The 21,936-nt window shown below is 43.5% G+C and overlaps 2 protein-coding genes across 3 annotated transcripts in view; both read left to right on the top strand.

Annotated features, from left to right (window-relative positions):
- The window catches only part of mef2aa (myocyte enhancer factor 2aa), an 89,251-nt gene extending 85,092 nt beyond the window's left edge, over positions 1–4,159 (top strand). For both annotated transcript variants that reach the window (XM_083654653.1, XM_083654654.1), the window contains exon 10: positions 462–4,159. In XM_083654653.1, the coding sequence (XP_083510779.1) occupies positions 462–813 (352 nt within the window). In that variant the 3' untranslated portion in view covers positions 814–4,159. The remainder of the gene's footprint in view (positions 1–461) is intronic.
- A 3,069-nt stretch (positions 4,160–7,228) lies between these two features.
- mctp2a (multiple C2 domains, transmembrane 2a) overlaps positions 7,229–21,936 on the top strand; it is a 49,011-nt gene continuing 34,303 nt past the window's right edge. Inside the window, exons 1-9 of the mRNA XM_083654496.1 lie at positions 7,229–7,362; positions 8,584–9,621; positions 12,521–12,565; positions 12,657–12,762; positions 17,426–17,568; positions 17,734–17,810; positions 17,939–18,053; positions 18,145–18,168; positions 21,315–21,485. Coding sequence (XP_083510622.1) covers positions 8,605–9,621; positions 12,521–12,565; positions 12,657–12,762; positions 17,426–17,568; positions 17,734–17,810; positions 17,939–18,053; positions 18,145–18,168; positions 21,315–21,485 — 1,698 coding nt within the window. The 5' untranslated portion in view covers positions 7,229–7,362; positions 8,584–8,604. The remainder of the gene's footprint in view (positions 7,363–8,583; positions 9,622–12,520; positions 12,566–12,656; positions 12,763–17,425; positions 17,569–17,733; positions 17,811–17,938; positions 18,054–18,144; positions 18,169–21,314; positions 21,486–21,936) is intronic.

Below are 21,936 nucleotides of genomic sequence, written 5' to 3'. Positions count from 1 at the left end.
TTATGATGATGATGATGATGATTGTTATTATTATTATTTGTATTATTATTATTATTATTGTTTAGTGTTTTCCGTATTTTAGAATAATAGGAAAGAATCCAAACTATGAAATAACACATATGGAATTATGCAGTGACCAAAAAAGTGTTTAACAAATCAAATCTATCTTATATTTCAGATTCTTTCAAAGTTGCCTTGATAGGCAAAGGCTTTGGAAAGAAATTCAAACATAGACATCAACTTCACTATTTACATTTGTCAAGCATTTAAGACTTTAGATCAAAATGGCTTAAGATAATGGGAGACATAGTACATTAGGTGTGTTCTAATGTTTGATTGATAGTGTTTACATGCATCTTTACACTGTTGGATTGCACTTTATGTTCTCATCATCTCCTCAATGGCCGGTCAATCAAATTTTTGGATAAACACCAGCTCTCCTGCTTCTGTTGTCCACACAGTGGTGGTCACCTACCGCAGGGCTCCAACCTCTCCATCAACACCAGCCAGAACATCAACATCAAGTCGGAGCCCATTTCCCCGCCACGGGAGCGTCTCACCCCCTCCGGCTTCCCCCAACAGCAGCAGCAGCAACAGCAGCAGCACCACCAGCAAGGTTCCAGCCGGCAGGACCTGGGGCGTTCGCCCGTCGACAGCCTCAGCTCGTCCTGTAGCTCGTATGACGGCAGCGACCGCGAGGACCACCGGCCAGACTTCCACTCCCCGCTGGGGCTGGGCAGACCCCCCGCCACCTCCGAGGACAGGGAGAGCCCCTCGGTCAAGCGCATGCGCATGGACACATGGGTGACATAAAGAGCCGAGAGTGGAGCCTCCAGTCAGCAGCCAGGCAGAGAGAGGGAGGGGTTAGACATGGAGATGAAAGAAAGAGGAAGGGTCCTTAGAGCTATCATTATGATACTATTATTTAACTCCATTTCAATTTGTAAGACTGCTAAGAGTGGTAAATGTAATAAGAAGTGTCAGGACATATCTAAAGTTAATTATCAGACTGATACAGTAAGAAAAGGAGAAAAAACTCAATTAGCTGGACTGAATTATATGCACAAGCAGATTGTATCAGGTACTTTGGTGCAAATCAGATGTTTGCAGAAGAAAATTGTTAAACAATAGGCGATAGATTATTGTAGTCACTGGTCTAGTCTGACACTTACATGTAGTTGCTGTTTTGCTGTTGTGCTTGCAAGTTACAATCTGAGACAGTTGTGTTGCTTTTCAGACTGAGGACCCTTAGATACTATGTTCACTGCAAGAACTCTTTTGAAATGATGCTGTAACCACACAAGACCTTTATCTCATGTGGCCTCTTCTCATTTATTCAATCAGTAAGATCAGAGAACCTGGAGATAATTAACTTCACACAGGAGTTACAGTTTTGATCGGAAACATTTTGCAACAGTTGAAACTACCTTGCTGTATAAATGAAACAATACTGTTGGAAGTTAAAAATGACATAGCAAAAGAATTTATTGCAATAATAACATAACATTCATTTTATAATTTAAAAGAGTAGGATATATAATGTGCAATTAAGATAATGAGAAGCTGTCCAGTTGAACTGGTGAGAAAATCAAGATGTTCACGTTTGTGCAACAATTCATCAGTAATATAAGCCAAAGCTGTTCTTTTGTGTTGTTTTGTACAGTAGCTATGGTTTCCTAGCAATTCTCTCAAATGCACCATTTTTTCCATCATAGTTTTATTTTTTATTGTGCTTTATTACAAACAGTGTAAAGTCATGTAAACCAGATCTTGAATCAATATCTAAAGCCATGAACATTTGCTGTTCTGTTTGTATAATTGAGAATTTGAGCCAAACCGTTTCTTTTGTTGTGTAAATAGCGACTTTAATATATATCACCAGGGTGTGAGTACATACTGAATGTATTGTACCGTCACCGTTTTCAAGAAAAGTATATTTTTGTGGATTACAGCCAAGTTTACAAGAGTAGACCCTTAAAAAGTAGATCATTCACTGGTCAATATTTGCTATTTTGTTCATTTTACTGTAATCTCTTCTAAATTGAATTATCAACATAATCATCCATGTGTTCCAGACGGTAGATTCAGGGTTGTTTCCCCCATTCATTAGTGGTGATTGTTTGTCCTTAAGAAATTGTAATTACAATGCTGTGAGGTTGAAGTTCCACTATTTCATATTTGTGAAGGATGATCACAAGGCTAGGGGAAATAGGGTTTCCTCCCTCCTATTGCGTCAGCTTGTAGTTGTATACCTGCAGCTGCTGAATACACTGCCAACATTCAAACCCACGGTCCCAACCGCGCATTGAGGAATGATCCATTGTTATTGTGTAGCTCAACTCATCTCTCTTGCCATTTCCACAATCCTATACAATCATATTATTGGTTATTATTATGGAATTAAAGCAGAAGACATGAATCCGGTAGAAGTGGCCACAGACAGAATCGTCCATGCCTGTGTTCATAGGTTGTTGTAAATATCACAGTCTAATTTAATTGTCATTCATAATAATGTACAAAACTCATGTTTTTAGTTAATTGGCTCCAGAAATCATGTCTTATATCCCTGCCCCCATGACTAAGAGTAGCCTACCGTAGGCCTATAGGAACCTTAGGAGCCAGGGGAAGTGACAACCTGAAGGCATTGAAGGCTGGGATGTTGCCTGTGTTACCAGACAGACAGGGGGGAAGGGGGGGCTCTGACTTGTATTCTGTCCCGTCCTCATAGAAGCAAAGAATTCAGCAGCTAATTCATAAAAAGAACAATGCAATGTCATTGACGTAATCTCACTGCTGGATTGCACACGTTTGTATGAGAAGTTTGCTGTACGAGAGAGGAGTATCACTCTGCATGAGAGAGGAGTATCACTCTGCATGAGAGAGGAGTATCACTCTGCATTCGCCGCGGCATATCTTGTGTGTCTCCCAAGGTTTCTGTCCTCTCCACCCCATCATCAGCTCCATGGCTATCAATAATAATGCCCATAATGATCTATGCAGTTTTAAACCCAATTATTGTTTGCGCAGATGCAACTCCCACTAGGTCACGTACAGTAAAGAGCTTCAGAATAAGATGTCATTACAGGTCATGTTATAATCCACAAAGCGTTAGAAAGAAGATTATGAACTTACTACGGCTTGAGCATCTGAAGGCAGACTGTTAGCCTCTTATCCTGAAGTGCCACAGCCAGGTTACACACACACATTTAAAACAAATGATTGATTTGAATGCATCGAGGCAATAGCCTCACTTTCACAGACATAGTTTGGACAGAGCATTGCCTCTTTATATACACCATGATGTAATCCAGTCTAACACAGCAGCTGAAAATAGCAATAATACATAACGACAACAACAATTAGTCATCTCGACAGAATCACCTCATCCTGTAGTTGAGCACAGACGTTTAGCACTTGATGACATATCAGGGAATTTTTGTAGTTTCTCTATTTATATGCACAGTTAGGAAATGCCTTATCCCAAAGAAAAAGGACTCCACTTTGACCTCTGTTTCACAAAAAGAAAGATCCTAGATAACGCAGAGATCACTCACACTTGACCAGTCCTGCCTCTCCTCCTCACATAAGATTCACACAAGAACATGTATAGGGAATGCAATGTGATACACTTGCTCTTTTGGTCTACGTCCAAATTGAGCACAACTGAATGTGAAACGAAAGGGTAATCAAGAAATCTTTGTAGAGAACTTTCTTTCACTTTGCTGTGCAAGAGTACACTGCTTTGCTTCATGGCTTTTATAAATAGAACTATGTGTTTGGTAAATGTTTGTAGTTGATAGTTCACATAGCTAAAGAAGCTGTTTTCGGTTTGAACGCTCAGACCGTTTGGCGGCACAAGCTGGACTTTGTTGCCAATAATGAAGTTTATTTGTTTCAAAATCAAAAGAGATTTTAAGTTAATCTGCATTTTATTTCCCTTGAATGTGTTGTTTTATCTTCATCATACGATAAATATTCAAGTGAACTTTTTATTAAACAATTAAGATACTATGCTAGATATTGTTGTACAAAATTTGTATTCTACCTTCACAAAAGTACAAATATTGGCTTTTAATGTGTAATTTAGGTTATCTCTCTTATTCTGTATAAAATGAAGTGAACAACTCTTACATAGAATTTGTCCTCCTGTGAAGTCCCAAACAGTAGAAACTGTCAACTTTATTAAACACCTCAACGTATGCTCAATCAGAACTCCATGTCTATTCATGTTTGAATTCTGCCCAGAAATGGTGTTTTACTGACCACATGCATCAGTTAGTAGGATACACCGGGGCCACTGCTACTCTATCACAGTGGTTCTCAAACTTTTTCACATTATACATTAATACATTAATTAAACAACTTTTTCACCTAAACTGACACAAATTAGACCACGGACCAACATTTAATAAGATTTAGTCCCAGGGTCCCCCATCTGATAAGATTTGAGCTTTTGTGACCCTCCCACTCTCCTGTCTTGCAGGAGCCTGGTGCTGGGGTCATTAGGCTGATTGGGTGCACCTGCCCAGTGTATTCATTGTGCTTCAGAAGGCCATCACCATTCAGTCTCTCCCTCCTCACCAATGCAACTTTTAATAATAATAATTCATTTATTTTGCTTTTCAGAACCCAAAGACGCTTTTAATTTGGTGTATGACTCCCCTCATTTGTTACTTCCTTGAGCCAGGTTGTAACATATGAGGAGAGTCATACACCAAATTAAAAGTTAAAACAATAATAATTTATTAACAAAAAAACTAAGGGGAAATATTAGACAACACAAACTACATTACAGATCAAAAGGTGCATCGGTGAAGAGGGAGAGACTGGTCTGAAGATCATCTTAAGCCCAATGAGTGCACCGGCCCCAGGTGCCAGCCTAACGACCCCAACCAACAGGCTCCTCCTGCAAGACAGAATAAACCAAATAGTCATACATACTGTCATTGTGTTATGGTTGTTCTAGTGAAAATAAATTACCCTTTTTGCTGGGGACCCCTGGAACACCCTCAAGGACCCCTGGGGGTCCCCGGACCCCAATTTGAGAAGTACACTAGGGCCACTGCTACTCTATGGTCAACTGCACTACAGACAGCAGAATGACGTAAAAATCTTCAACTCAGTGACTTTAGCTGTCAGAACATTTGTTTTGACAATTCTTTGTCATGCTCAATGAGATAAATCCCCCACATCATGTTAAAATCAAGAATTTTGCCTTCATCCTCAATGTATTTGTTTCAGGTTGAATAAATTAGATGGATGGTCATTCATAGACCAAAATTCATGCAACATAATCGCATATTCAGAACTCACATTCTGGTTCTTGTATTTTCCTGTACAGATGATTGCATTTCCACAATCACACCACCAGGTGGCAGTGTAATACAATACATTACTCATGAGGTTGCTGGCTGCTGCACCATGCCATGGTCGATAACGCGTCACAACTGTCTACTCTGTAGTAGCAGAACCCCAAAGAACAACATGGGCTAGTTGCTTCAGTGAGTATTGCGTAAGTAAGCCAACTGTCTGTACACACGTGAAATGTAATTAAGTGTCCACATGCGTAACGTTATGAGATTTTTTTTTTATATGAATAGGGTAGCTAAAGTTACAGCAATGTCAGAGTGCTGCAGTCAACCGCAGCAGACTGACATAAACGGCTCTTGCTATAGTTAGTATTCCATGATGTCACATATGTCACATGCATTTCCTATCCTACCAACAATGGCGCTTACTTACACTAAACACAGTTCATTGGATGTGTGTCATTTATCACCTGTTAATTGATTACAATCACCTGTTATTTTCCGACCAAGATGGCCGTGTGGTGTTAGCCTGGGTAAACCCAGCCTCCACGTGACCTCCATGCTGGGTTCACCCGGTTCACCCAGGCTAGTGTGGTGTGTGAGTAGGCCTACTAGAATATCAATACTGTACTCTGGGACTATACAAACAGAAAACAGGGGTGTTTAGGTCCGTTTACGTAGATAACCACCATCTTTGATGATGGCTTGCATGTGCATCACTCAGTTATCCGTCCCCAAGTGCACGTCGTTGGCTGCCCGTCCTCCAGACAGCTGTGCTGGGGGCTGGAAGAGGTCCAGTGTGCATGTGTAGAGTAACCAAGCAGGGCTTGGGGGTCTGTTTGAGTAGTGTGATGGAGGAGGGCGACAGGCCACCTGCCATAGGAGCCTCAGCCCTGTCTTTCAACCGGGTGCCAAGTTGGGCTTCTTTCATGTGGGGCCTGAGCTCCTTTAAGACATCAGCAAATATTGAACAAGGCTCGGTCCAGACTCAAACACATCTGTTGTCACATATAGCCTCCGATGCTAGGCAGACAGATAGAGTGTGGCCTCCAGTGGGTCTGTTGTTGCATTAGCTTCCATGTGTGGATAGACGGCTATAGTTTATACTCTGCAAACACGAGTGTTCACTTTCGACGAGCTTAGGCTAAACCATGTTCCACTGTAAACAAATGTAGGGCTGTATGAAAGGCGTGGAGTTGGGTCTGACAGGGCGGCACTGAATGCCAGCCAGGCCCTGCTGAAGATCAGGGATGAGATGAGAGGAACAGATAAGCAGCATTTCATGCCGCAGACGTAGATTCCACCGGCAGTATTTTGGGACTGGTTTGGACAGATAATAAGGACAGTTGTGTCCCAGAATTAGGCTAGATTATGGCATTAGGTTTTTTCAAAAAATAATTGGGCCTTTGAGAAAGCTCATATTAGAAGAGTAATGTGTACAAGTCTTAAAACAATACAGACAAATAGCTTAAAATACAAATACACAGTCAAACATTCAGTAAACAAACAGGCAGGCAGACCAAACAGGCTTTTCAACCTACTGTCCCAGTTTCATCATAGCCTCGGTGCTGAGTGTGTGTGTGTGTGTGTGTGTGTGTGTGTGTGTGTGTGCGTGTGCGTGTGTGTGTGTGTGTGTGTGTGTTGTGATTTGCTGTTGGAATGACTGCCTGATAATAGCTCCATCATAGTTTTTTATTTCTTCTAAACACATCAATAAAATGTGTAGCTTGTCTTGTGTACATGCCTTGACTTGTAGAGTTGATCTGCAGTATATTGCACTCTCCATTGTGGCTTTGATGGTGGCACTCTCACAGTCGTCGAAACTCACCTTGTGGGACTGGTATGGCCAGTTTGGACACTGTCTCCTCTCCACCAATCACTAAAGTTATGCAGGAACGTGCATCATTTAGTGTGTGTTTTGCTGCTCGACACTTCCTCATTTTCACCATAGTGAGAATAGTTGAGCTAGTTGCGACTCTGAAAGCTCTCGACTTGAAGAAGCTGCTGCTGTGTGTGCCTCTGTCAGGCTGCTCAACACAGGTCTACTGGACAGGTACAGTGGGGGGTTTTCTTTCTGTCTTAATTAGGCTGCAGCAATCCAGGCGGAAAATATCAGTGTTGTAACCTATATATGGAAATATTGTGAGAATTTGCTAGGGATGCACCGATGTGAAAATTTTGGCCGATACCGATAACCGATATTAACATTGCTGTTATGACCGATAACCGATATTTACCGATGTCGATATGATCTGTATAAAAACACATTTTTTGTGATGGTAAAATTGTGTACATACTGAAAAACACATGTAAACACTGTGAATTTGAAAGATTAATGTCTTTCTTTATTTCCAAGTAGGAGAAAGAGAGCCAGCACACAAAAATGTCCTTTCGTTGAGTTTATTCCAGCAACACCAGGTACAGCACACGGACGTTTCAGCCTAACGGCCTTCTTCAGCGTGTTTCTTTATTTCCAAAACATTTGGAAAAGCCCAGAAATCATAGATTTACTGCAATGTTTCCTCTCAATGTAAAAATTTTGGCTGATACCGATAACCGATATTAACATTGCAACATTGGACCGATGCTGATATGTTAGAAAATGACTAACATCTGCCGATACCGATATGATTGCCGATATATCGTGCATCCCTAGAATTTGCCTATAGGCCTTAGCCTTAGTATCAATTCAATAATCAGTACGCATTTGAAGTCATTTTCTTATTCGATAAAAAGATAAGAATGGAGGATGATAGGAAACCAGCGGTGAGAGGCTAGTTTCAAATGGCAGACAAACAACAGGAATGCATATTGTCTGCTTACACTGACACATCGTGTGAAGCTCTTTCTCTGCCATCCTGCTACCATATTACATCTTAACCTACATCTTCACCTTGTTTGAGGACGCCACAAAATAGAGTGCCAGTAGATTAATTTGGCCCCGTGGGAAATATTCTGCAAGGAAAAGTGTCACAGAGGAAGTCCAGTGTACAATAATAGAAGATTATGTAAATGCGTGCCTTCCAAAAGTTTTCACTTTTTGGTCAAAGTTGAAGTGAAGTGCCACTTATGAGTGCATAGCCAGATTTTTCTGGCATGACATTTTTCCTGGAGAGTAGACATAATAATGCAGAATGTTTGGCCACTGGCCAGCTCCTTTGCACATTCCATATATTTGGCTGTGGAAAGACACCTTGTGGCCTTGTGTTAAGCCTGCATACAGAAATCATATTCATCTTGATTTCACTGTTGTTTTTTTATCTGACACCTATAGCCAATAGTAATATTACTCAAGATGGATCCCAAGAAAAGGACCTTCTTGGAGAACCTGCGTCTGAAAACGAAGCTACCCAACCTGAAGAAGCCAGGCAAGAAGGCCTTTGGCAAGCAGGGAAAGAGGCTGGCCCACCGACGCAGTATTTCAGTACCGGACCTGAGGTTTGTGCCAAGCGAACCATTTCCTACAGATAGTGCCTTGCTCACCACCGTCTCAGATGCCGTCTTCTTTGGTAACTCCTCTGGCCAGAGTGATACTGACTCCATTGCAAGTGGTTTATCCGTCACCAGTGGATCTGTCTTTGGAGACAAACTGACTGAGTCGGTGCCAGAAAGTCGGCGCAGACTAAACACAGATAATCGAGCTGGACGTGCCAATAGAATAAGTGTGCCCACAGAGACACAGCCCCTCTATGAGGAAGTGAACGATACTTTAATAAGGTCAGTTTCAGACAGCAAAGTGAACCGGGCAGCAGAACCATTGTATGCACAAGTGAATAAAAGAGCCAAAGTTGTTGTTGTCCAGGGGAATATACCAACACCTGCATTTGCTCCTGTTCCTGCACCAAGATCTCTTGCTACCAACATACAAGTACCTGCACCAAAACTAAACCCCTCAGTAGACAGAGTAGATGCGTGTACAGAAGGACTTTACACCATTGAAGACTCTCCAATAGACCAAGCATTTCCAGGAGGGGTGACTGGAGCACTGGCCAGAGCAAACTCATGTGAAGACCAAGTTAACCTTAACGTAGAAAAAAAGCCCACATCACTTGAGCTGATGAAGACACCACCTCGAAGAAGAAGAGCATTCCGCGTGAACATTCCTGCAGATAGGTGGTCTTTGCCTGTGGAAGGTTTTGGGACTCCAGGGGAGAGTGCAGATGACTCTACCTGCGGGACCCCCAACGAGGAGCGAGTCAACTTGCCCTGGACTACTACAGACTCCGAGGACCTGGACCGAGATGCCTACATCATGTCAGAGGTCTTCTCCATGGAAGATCCCCAGCTAGAAGAGGCCCAGGAAGAAATGGAGGTCAGTTTCAATGTTGTGAAAGTGCTCTTCTCACTTTCTTCGCATCTGTGTATCTACAGTCGGCAGATCCTATTCTTATTTGAAGTCTGTATTTTTCAACTCAACAATCGGCATATTATATCAGCAAACACTATGCTAAATTACAGATATTGAAGACAATCTCCCTTTATAGGGATCAGTCAAGCACAATCCACTCCAAGCCCTAGTGCACGTACTGTAACTAAAGGATTTCAGAGACCCTATACTTCCAGAAATGTTTGAGATTAAAATCACCATTTAAAAAAAGTTTGAACCTTTGATAAAGTGTCAAGAGGAAAAGAGCAATAATAGCGAATGTAAAATATCACCCTAATATTACTATAGTATCCAGGAAAACATGCCACTAGTTGTTAAAGGTGCTTCCTGTAAGTGTGTGTATTTTGTAAGTGTGAAAGAGCTCTACATTCCGACAGCCATCACTAATATAGTGTTTGGTGAGTAATGTGGGTTAGTCCCTCCGCTCTGCAGCAAACACAAAAGATATTTGTGGAATCCTCTCTCCTGATTGGATAAAAGTGTGATGGGATCCCAGCAGATGTATTTCCTGTATACTGCAGACTAGAGTTGTGCGATGTCACTCAAATAGCCATCGCGATGGTTCCACAGTGAAACATCGCGATGGACGATGGCATCGTGGTTGACGGGGGGGCGGGCGGGGGGGGGGGGGATTAATGAATGATTTAAGAAGTTGCTGCGGTGCCGTTTGGCTGCGCCGACGTCGCTGCAATGCACATTCACAACAACAGCACAGCTGAGCTCTACATGTCATGATGAGAGACCAGTGGGCTTGGATAGGCTACTACTACAGCACAGAGCCAGGCGACTCAAACAGTAGGCTATCACTACCAGCAATATTGAAAGGCGCACAACAAATAACGTTAACGTTACAGATCCTGACCAACAACGTGTGTGTGTTGAATTTAACTAGCTGGCAGAAAACGGGCAGAATTACTGGCAGCTAACGTTAGATTTGTGTCTGCTCAGTTTTGAACCTATGGAAAAATAGGAAACCGCACACTCTGGCTCAGATGCAAATCATAATGTCAAGTCATATGCATATCTCATATGATTTGACAAAGGCCAGCAGGCTGAAACGTTGTCTGTCTATTAAATCTTTACATCTGAGCCAGAGTGTGTGGTTTCCTATTCTTCCATGGATCTTTTTGCCGTGACCAGCACCTCACTGCGACTTTACAGTGTGCGTTTTCTTCACTTTGATAAGTCAGTTTTGAACCTAACATGACGTTAAGGAGAGATAGAAGCACAGCAGCAGGCAGCCTATGTAATGGAAACAGGCGGGTTGAATTCACAGTTGAAGACTTGACATTAAGAACGTGAAGTTTCTTCTTTGTCTTAACATTTTCACAACAACACAACCGACTTCTGCTTATTCTCCCCACCTCTCCGCACTACCGCTTCTCTGAACTGGGGACAGGGTACGCGTGCTTTTTTAAATGATTAAATCTGCAAAATTTTAATTCAAACAGATAATTAATCACGATGGTCCGATGTAGAAGGCTCAGAGGTCGATGGGGGTCGGCGCATCGAGGATGGTCGACGTCCATCGTGCCAACCTTAGCGTCCATGTTGCGACCAAACACCCGATATCAGTGATGGCTGTCACAAAGTAGAGCTATTTAACACTTTATTTTATTATTTATTTTAATACCACTTACAGCACCTTTTAATATAATGTGCAACGACACTACAGTAAGAGAAACATGAACCACTCTTATGTTGCTCACATTTGCCTGAATGTTTCCAAGCTCTCCTTTCACATTCAAATGATGTGGTTTGGTTTTCCCCACTATTTTTAGCTGTTGTACGTGCCATGAGGTTTAATATGCTGCATGAAATAGACATCCTTCATCCTCTCCCGTGCTGTTTCTATTACCATTTATACCTTTAACGCTGACATATAACCATATAGTGCTATATCCCCATATCACCAGTGTAATCTCTCTACAGCTCATGTCACACATCGTTGGTGTTAAATGTAAACTGAGCACAGGGGATTGGACTTCATACAGCCCCTGGGTGTAGTTGAAGCTGCGACCATTATGTCCTCGTCTGCCTTAGATCCTTCTCTGATAGACACACCAGTCCCAAACCGGCCTTACTAGTTAGAGACACAATGTGGTGTTCAACAGAAAAAGGACAGGAGGAAGACGATAACATGTCACTTTGCTTAACACTTGTGTTTTGTTACTGTTGTAAGCAGTATTTACATGCAGTGGACAAATTGCTTTTTGTACCTCTGAGTGAGACATGAGCTGCAACAATAATGCCGCCTTCCATACGCACTGGGAACTAGGATTCATTTCCCAGTTCAAAGGTTGGGAACGCCCCTGTGACGTCACCTGAACTGGGATTTCCTACTATGAAAGTCGGCGGTTACCTCACCAACGCCAACCTCAAAATCCAAGATGGCAGCTCCCGCAGCAACAGTAGTTAGAGCTGTAGTAATACACTGTTTATTTCAGCACTTTTGTCTTATTTGTGTGAATTGTGTCTCATAGACAGTACTGTCTAACTTCTATATCTGTGGGCATGTTGCTACAGTGCTTGTATGGCAAAATACCATGTGTTGTTATCAACTGGTATTGTTAACAATGGCTAGCCTGGCTAGAGCTACAGTGACCCTGGCTGGTTTTCTGACTGTTTTACTGGAACAGCCAGAAAATATCACGTGCACCACAGAGCAGAACGCACCATGACCACCCACTTTGACTATTCAGATGCTTTCATTTGAGTCTAAAATATGATGTTCTAATGACCCTTTCTCACATAGATATCCAGTGAACAGAATATGACCTGTACAGTTGATATATTTTTGAATGGTTGCTCTTTATTGTTTCAGGATGACCTTTTTGACGATGCCATGCCGGATCTGTCCGACAACTCAGTGAGTACCCACTGGGCTGCTGTGCTCATTGAAGGAGGGCGAGCACCTGACATGGAGGAAGCACACTAATGTGAATGGTTCTCCACAACAGGTGACAGCAGCGCCTGGGGTCTCAGCACCTGCTGCTTTGCAGAGATACCTGCTCAACATCACCCTCAAAGAGGGGAGGGACCTGGTCGTCAAAAACAAGCGCTCCGGTAGGTCAAGAAATACTAATCTGCTGGACATCCATAGGTCCTTGACTTGGGCCACAGCAAAAGAGTTGGTGCTTCATTATGACACTGGAAATTAGGGCCCCACACCAATACTGGATTTTTCGGGTATACCTACATAAATAAACACGTTTTTTGCAACAATCCCTCAAATATCAAACACTTGTGACAAAGATATGTAGGCTAATTGAGGCACTGAGGCAGGATATTTGACAGTTTAAGAATCAACTTTATTGTCTACAAATGACATCAGTGCACTGGGTCACTGAGAACTATAAAAAGACACACACACACACACACACACACACACACACACACACACAAATATAACATAATATAACTTCAATTAAGGACAAAGGGATCCAATATATTTCAATCATGAGAGACTAGTATGAAAGTTCACAATAAACTTTACTGATCAAATAAAACTAGATTAAGGTTTGGCGTATGGCTCCATGACGACGCTCCTCCAGCGATGATGAGAGGGGAGGGCGTCAGCAATGCGTAGAATAGAAATCCCCCCCATGGGGGAATCGCTCTGGAGCCATGACGTTGGTGGTGGCAGGGGAGGAGGCGGGGCAAAACGACCGGAACATGGGAACATGGGAACGACGGTGACTGCGGAGTGACAGCAAACCGGTAAGAAGCCAAGCATAGACTAAAATACAAACACTTCAAGTACTATCAACCGCTTTAGATTATTGGTTAATGGCAAAGCGAGGGAAGGAGATGGCTTGAACCCATTGGCTATTGATAGCATGGATCACTGCTGTACTTGGATAGGAAGGAGTATGAATGAAACTGGGCGTGGAGAACTGAATGAATAGGGAGGAATGTGAATGGATGGGGCGTGGCTAAGTAGTCTACATGATTGAAATTACGTTTTAGATTCACTAAATGGTGCCAGTGCCTATATAACTTAAACACATACCTATATATATATTTAGAACACGGCTCTCTCGAATACTCGATTCTGATTGGTCAATCAACAATATTCACCGGTCATTATTTCTCGACAACCGACCGCTGCTCTGCCACACCTGGATTAATCAGTTGGTAAGAGCATTTTGTCCGCAGACGCTACTAATTAGGCCAACCAGTTGCAGCTGTGGTGTCTTGTGTGCCAATTACGAATGAAACCGCTTTGTTGTTGAAAACGCTATTAAAAAATCTATTTGAATAATTATTTTTGTCAGATTATTGAATGATTTAGTTGTAGGCCGTGTTCTAAGCGGGATAATGTATACTGAGCCGGTGATTACTGGAAATAATGACCTTCAGGTGAATATTAAGCCCTCCGCTGCGCGTCGGGCTCAATCATTCACCTGTCGGTCATTATTTCCACAGTAATCACCGGCTCAGTATACATTATCCCTTACTTAGAACACGGCTCTCTTGAATACTCGATTCTGATTGGTCAATCAACAAGATTCACCGGTCATTATTTCTCGACAACCGACCGCTGCTCTGCCACACCTGGATTAATCAGTTGATAAGAGCCTTTTGTCAGCAAGACACTACTAATTAGGCCAACCTGTTGCAGCTGTGGTGTCTTGTGTGCCAATTATGAATGAAACCGCTTTGTCGTTGAAAACGCTATTAAAAAATCTATTTGAATAATTATTTTTGTCAGATTATTGAATGATTTAGTTGTAGGCTGTGTTCTAAGCGGGATAATGGATAGTGAGCCGGTGATTACTGGAAATAATGACCTTCAGGTGAATGATTAAGCCCTCCGCTGCGCGTCGGGCTCAATATCACCTGTCGGTCATTATTTCGCCAGTAATCACCGGCTCACTATCCATTATCCCTTACATATATATATATATATATATATATATATATACACATGTATATATACATGTATATATAGACGCCGATATACCTCTGATAGGCCATTATTGGCCAGCAATATAGGTTGAGCGATATGTCGGTCATGCTCTACTGTAAATACAGACGCATCTTGCAGATACGGCTGTGTATACTGTAGTGTACATGCCATTCACACGGCGGATGAAAATGACAAAAGGGAAATACCTTGGTGCTGCGCTGTCATATTATGCATAAAGAAAGACAGGATGTTACGTGTTCAATAAGTGCTACTGTTTACTTAAGGAACTGAGGTCTCCTGTCAAGTGTTGCAATGCACAAAAACTACTAGAGAGGTATGCAGTCAAACCAGAACAAAGCATTCACTGCCAGCAAGAGAGAGACCAGAATAAAGCCAATCACTACTAACAAAAAAGAAGCCACGGCCTCTAGAAGAAGACGCTGATGCCTCATTCAAGACTGTAGGTCGACATGGAAATGGTCTATCAGTTCCATTCCAACATTATAGTGTCTATCACTCCTCACTTTATAACTGATGGGCTTTGTGGAAACGGAGCATGTGGTATGGAGATTTGACATACTGTAAAGAGAGTTATCATGGCTTTCACAAGAGATGAAATTAGCATAGCATACACAACTACAGATAATTGTTTCCATGATCTTGAATGTGAGGGATTTATTTTTTCACATGAAAAAGGAAAAGAAATGCTGTTGCACTGGCTACAATATACTGTACATTATATACAGCTGTGTACTAGAGTAAATCTTGAATCAAAACTGCAATTTTGATTTTGGCACCACTTTTTTTTTATTAATTATTTTAGTTTGATAATAGTACCTGTGTGTTTAGTGTATTTTTGGCTATGTGTGGGCAGCACATATCCTATTTCCACTCGTAATTATAAGTTGTCATCTTCTAGAGGAGTGTTGAAATTGTAAGATATCTTTATTATTATAATTGTATAGCTTGCTTGATTTAAAGTGGTACATTTGATTCCATACCGTGGTAAATGTATTACCGGTATATCAGGATAGTAAATCTGATCTAAACTGTAAAAGATAGTTCAGATTTGAACACATGAGCCCATTGTTATTCTTAACTGAGTTTGTCTTTTGAGAATTTAGTCCCCAATGACTCCACAATATTGATCTGTGCAGAGAGAGAGAGAGAGAGAGAGAGAGAGAGAGAGAGAGAGAGAGAGAGAGAGAGAGAGAGAGAGAGAGAGAGAGAGAGAGAGAGAGAGAGAGAGAGAGAGAGAGAGAGAGAGAGAGAGAGAGAGAGAGAGAGAGCATGTGTCAAATACAAACCTCCATCTGTCTCTCCTCAGTGCTCCTCTTGACCCTTCCCTGAGGCCCACCAGACCCCCATAGGGGTTTACTTTGGGAAAGCAGCGACCTCGAGTGTCCACAAGTGGAACCGCGGCGTTAGAGACGCATTATGTTTGACCTCACGGCCTCACGGGCACTATGGCTATTTACTGACCTTATGACTATTCTCAGACTATTTCTATAACTTATTTGACTTCAACTCAAAGATTGATGCTGGTCATTTTTAGATTGACATAGCTGCATTTTTTCCTTGCAGAAATGTATAAAATGAGACCATATCTCAAAGCTAGATCTGTATTATTTCATTATTGAACTTTTAAACCATTAGGCGGCTAAATATGCTTTGGCTTTTTGGGAACTAGCTCCTGTGCAAATTGGGAAGTAATCCTTAACGAGGAATGATAATGATCCTCCAAAGCCCAGTGCCCTACTCCCTCCCTGCTAGTTGAGACCTTACTTTCCCTGACAAGATGGCACCACCGCGGTGATGCAATCCCTGCACGCCCCCTCCTGTCTCTCCACTGTTTGCCCAACAATCACCACCGTGCCAAAGCCTCACCAATGGCATACATTGTCATTACATATTCTGAAAGGGGACCCACGCCCACCGGGGGCCCCCGCCCCTCGCCTTTTTTTTTGTTCAACCCCCCCCCCCCCCGTTAATTTCCGTCGTCACCGTTCTCAGTCATGCCAGAGCTTTTCTCCTCTTGCTAGCTGCCACTTTCTCCTCCTGTCAAGTTGCCTGGAGGTTTCCCTGGCTGTCACAGGCTGGCAGGGCGGAGCTGCTGTGGGTCCTGAGATGTTCATTTGGAGTGGGGAGCTGACAGGCCTGACAGCACCATCCCCACGGGGCCTTTGTCATGTGATTCAAGCCTCCCTGCAGGCTCCCTCAAGCACCCCTTTTATTCCCCGCGCACAAATGAAGGCATGGAGGGACTCGCCTTTCATTTTTTGGGCCAATCTGCATCATGCCACGGCAGAGACAAAGGAAGTGCCGTACCCCCGCCCCACTCCGCCGCCCGGCAGACTTTCTTAACAGGCTTGGGGAGATTAACACTGGTTGCTTCGAGATTCTTCGCTCTCCGCGCTCTCGCCTCACGCTGGCCAATGTTTCAACTCGTTCACAATTAAACAGCTACATCCCTGTGTTTTGTGCCCCGCACCTCCTCCCTCCTCCTCCTCGCACGTTTCACTCTCTCACACAGCAGCTCTTTGATTTCAGCAGCATGGGGGGAAGGGTGTGTGTAATGTGTGTGTGCATGTGTGTGTTCTCATGCTCCGTCTATGTGTTTTTTTTTAACAGTGACAATATGTTCCGTGTGAAATAAACTCAAGTTAGATCATTCGTTTTGTGGCATAGATTCCTATGAAGATCAGTGTTTTTTACACTATGTATGTTAACCTAAGACTTTATGTTAATTTACCACTTGTGTGTCACGCGAAACCTCATTGTCGTGCTGGTCTGCTCTGTTTCCCTTGCTCATGCTAGGCACAAGTCATCCCTACGTCAAGTTCAAACTTGAAGGAAAACAGTTCTACAAGAGCAAAGTGGTGTATAAAAACCTGAACCCGCGCTGGAACGAGTCCTTCTCGCACCCCCTGCGAGACAGAGAGCATGTCGTGGAGGTTCGGGTAAGGCCTCCTCGCTCCTTCTAAACACCTTTGCTTGAATGGCAGCATTGCCAGTATACCAATTGCCAGAATTGGTAACTAACTTTTTATGAACAGATTTGGTCTACAGCAAAACACAGGAGCCTACAATGTACACGTCAAATTATGTCTGTGATATTGTTGCAGGTCTATGATAAAAGGCGCACCTCTGATGAGTTCATGGGTTCCAGCACCATTGACCTGAAAAATGTCGAGTTATACAAGTGAGTAGTAGTGCATTTTTATGAAATATAAAATAAAATATAATGTAATAGATTATTGATATAGGATATATCCGTTAAGTAGCCATCAGTGTTGAATCTTTTCCGTGGCCTTTCTGTCCGTGTTGCAGAACCTGCGAGATGGAGCTGCGTCTGGATGATCCCAAAAAGAAGGAAGACAACACGGGAGTGGTCGTCGTGGACGTCTGCTTAATGTTCAGAGACGCCACCATCAAGAGAAGCCCCGTAAGAGTGTTTCTGATGCCAGATCACATTTCATTCTGTCTCGACTTCTCTCTTGATTGATTGTGCTAATTGGATGATTTCTGATTTACAGAGATGGGCACCGAGGAAGAATAAGGTATGGATTTTTGATATCGTCACATCTGCTCTTATATTTGCATTTCCAAATGTGATCCAAAAGTAAACCCACTATGCCAGTGTTCAATATTGACGTTTTAATGTTAGTGCTTACAGTTTCCCTGATGTGAAGCACTAGGGGGCAGTAGCTCACTGTACTATAGTGCAACAAAGAATGAGGTGTACGCCCAGGACTCCGGCTTTTGTGTGTAACCTTGGTTTCAGCACAGCACATTTCTTTTGTGGTTTTATAGCGGACTTTTTTCCCCCTTATTTTTTTTTGCAATGCATAGTATATTCAGTAGGATATCATTTGCTGCAAAAAAAGAAAAAAGTATTGAATAATACACAATTTGTCAAAATACTGATATTGACAGAATATGTTGTCTTGAAAAAGCCCTTAGATGAGTATTATACTACAGTACTGGGTTTTGTAGTAAACAAAAGTTCCATCTCTTTTCAAGCGGTATTCAATATATTGTAGCTGTAATTAGATTCAGAGTGAAATCGGAGGGTTTGCTGTTTGGGACTCGCACTGCAGTGATTGTAGCTGTGGGTTTATATTCACACCCATATAGTCACTACATCTGCCACTGTTCAGTCTCTTGACGGTCCAGCAGACAATCTCAATTTGATATTAGATGAGAAAGGAATCCATGAAGCCCATTTTCATACACATAGGTTATCCACTACAGATGGTTAAGGGGACTCGGAGGGAGACAGAGATGTGCGATGGGACTCTACACAATCTTCTGCTGCCTATAAGTCACAGTCCTAATTTACAGTAACAATGTATCAATTTTCTGCTGCCTATCACAGCACTAATTTAACAATGTATACATTTTCAGCCGCCTAAATCACAAGTGCAAATTTAACAATGTATCAATGCCATTTTGTTTTTCATTTCATTTTTGACAAACATAATATCTTATTGCATTTAACACCTATCCCGGAGGTGGCGAATGCACAGCTCTCGCAGCTCCGCTCCCCCCCTCTCTCCGAACATGGTTTTCTCCCTCTGTGTGAGCAGCACGGAGACGGAGCAAAACTCTGCTGTGTGATAGTGTTTCAAACAGGAGAGAGGAGGGGGGGCCTCTGCTGTTTGAGGCACGTTGCCAGTGTGGGATGCCTAAGATCGGCAAGGCTGATAATTCCCAGGCATAGCGGGCAATAACCCAGATGTTTGGATGTAATATCACAGCTGTGGACGGACAGAGCCGAGGCACCAGCCAAATGGACCCGGGTCTGAGCTCGTCCTGCTTGTCCCCATGCTGTCCCACCATATGGAAGCAATCGCACAGCCCTTTTAGGACCAGGAATAGATTCTCTTTAGGGGCCACTTACAGTTAAGTGGAATTGTTTTATTGGCCGCTGAGATAGAAATGTGTCCAAGATAAACACTTGGGATGACTTGGCTGAGGCCTGCTTTATATCGCTCCTCCACTCCCTCTCCGTTCCTCTTCTTTTGAAGGAGGGGGGGGGGGGTGATATTTATAGGGCTGTGCCTCTGGTATTCCATGATAATTCAGGTCCCTGAGATGTGCTTTGATCCCCTCCGGATTGGGTGGCAATGCGGGTTGTGACCCCGTAGTGAAGGGGAGGGGCCGGAGTGGCGGGGGGGGGAGTCGTAGCGGGGGCAGTAGTGAAGGGGAGGGGCCGGAGTGGCGGGGGGGGAGTCGTAGCGGGGGCCATAGTGAAGGGGAGGGGCCGGAGTGGCGGGGGGGGAGTCGTACTAGAGGGGCTGTTTGAAGCGGCGTGGGCCGGGGCAGCCGAAGGAGCCGGGCAATCAAAGAGGCTGGAGCAGATTACGGCCATGCTCTTTAATTACAGTCAGCCCTGCACAACCTCTCTGCTGTTTGTTTTTACAGGCCTGGCCTCTGTCGCCGGTCGGCCTCACGGGACCTCTCCAACACATGGAGACATATCAAGGCCCCTCTCTCCCTCGCTCCCTCTGTCGCACACGGCAGGACCAGTGCATTCTTTGCCAGGCCTGTCCTTGATTCCAGAGAGTTCTCATTATGCACAACATTTTTCTTAATTTCTTAGCTCCGCTTTAGGATTTAAAGGTCCCGTTTTATGCTATTTTTAGCCGTTTAAAATGTGTCTCGTGGGTCTTTAAAACAAGGTTATGAATTCTGTTGCAAAAAAAAAACACTCAAATCCAGCCTCTGTGGGACGTCTCTATCCACTCTGTCTCTCCCTGAGGGGGCGGAGCCTCTCATGAGATGATCTGTTAGGATAGATCTATCTTTGGTGCAGTTGAGTGTTTTCTGGACATGTTTCCATACTATGCAGCTTTGCTACAGACAACAACGTTTGTCTTCTGCATTCATTGTCGTTGGGTGTCGTTGGTAAAATTAAATTAAATGAGTGTTACTTTGTGATGTCACAAAGTTACAGAAGTCAAAAAGGCTCGTTTGGAGGCATTTCTTCCTTACACGACTGGTGTGGATTTACCTGGCGAGTTTTGAGACTTCCAGTGATGTTTATAGCATGCCCAAGTCCTTTTATAATGAGTCATTTATTAATTATAATAATAATAGAGGCACGGGAATTCATGTTTTACATGAAATGGGACCTTTAAGATTTAGGACTAGGACACATTTTGTACACCGAGATTTAGCATTCCGCGGGGTGAAAACAAAACGGGAAGAATATGCCAACCAACATACAGTAAACATATAGTGTATGCTGGCCATACATACGGGCATGTATGCATAATTTGCTGATGAGAGAGCTATGTGGTTTGCATCATTACTCACTGCTGCCTGCTGTCTCTGGTGCAGTATGCCAAGTGTCTGGGAGCCAGTGATGAGTGGGACTGTCACAGCCAGGGACATCTGGCGGGCTCGCTGACGTCCCTCTCTCCCTCTCTCTCCAGGAGCGTCCGTGGTGTGGCTTGCCTGCCGTGGTGTGGCTTGCCTGTCAGTAGCGATGTGCTAATGTGCTCCAACAGAGATGTGCCTGTATAGTGTGTAAAGCCCTTGTCCTACTTTCATGCACTCTCTGAACATGATGAGGTGCCAGGCTGAGGCAGGAGCAGGTAAACAGAGAGTGGAGGAGCGCGCGGAGCTTCCACACACACGCTCTTCCGCATATTAAAAAAACAACAACGTGTGTGTGTCTCTCTCTCTGTGCCCCCCGCAGCAGCACCGGGTCCAGCCGGCGACGGCCGAGATGCAGAAGAACCAGCTGAAGAACCAGCTGTGGAGCGGGGTGTACGCCATCACCTTGGTGGAGGGACAGGACCTGCCGCAGCACGGCCACGGGGACGTCTACGTCCGCTTCCGCCTGGGTGATCAGAGATACAAGAGCAAGGTGGGCCTTGTTCTTTACTCCGTTTTTCCCACAATCCCTTTTCTCATGCCCCCCTCTGTCTTTTCTCTCGTCTACTCAGGTCTTACTCTTCACACTTCATCTAAGTCTTTCCTCCCTCCTCCCAGCCCCTATCTCTCTCATCTACTCAGGTCTTACTTTTTACACTTCATCCAAGTCTTTCCTCCCTCCTCCCAGCCCCTCTCTCTCTCGTCTACTCAGGTCTTACTCTTCACACTTCATCTAAGTCTTTCCTCCCTCCTCCCAGCCCCTATCTCTCTCATCTACTCAGGTCTTACTTTTTACACTTCATCCAAGTCTTTCATCCCTCCTCCCAGCCCCTATCTCTCTCGTCTACTCAGGTCTTACTTTTTACACTTCATCCAAGTCTTTCCTCCCTCCTCCCAGCCCCTATCTCTCTCATCTACTCAGGTCTTACTCTTCACACTTCATC

The sequence above is a fragment of the Poromitra crassiceps genome (assembly GCF_964638095.1).
Source record: "Poromitra crassiceps genome assembly, chromosome: 18".
In the NCBI taxonomy this organism is placed as follows: domain Eukaryota; kingdom Metazoa; phylum Chordata; class Actinopteri; order Beryciformes; family Melamphaidae; genus Poromitra; species Poromitra crassiceps.
This window is presented reverse-complemented; position numbering and strand designations above follow the sequence as displayed.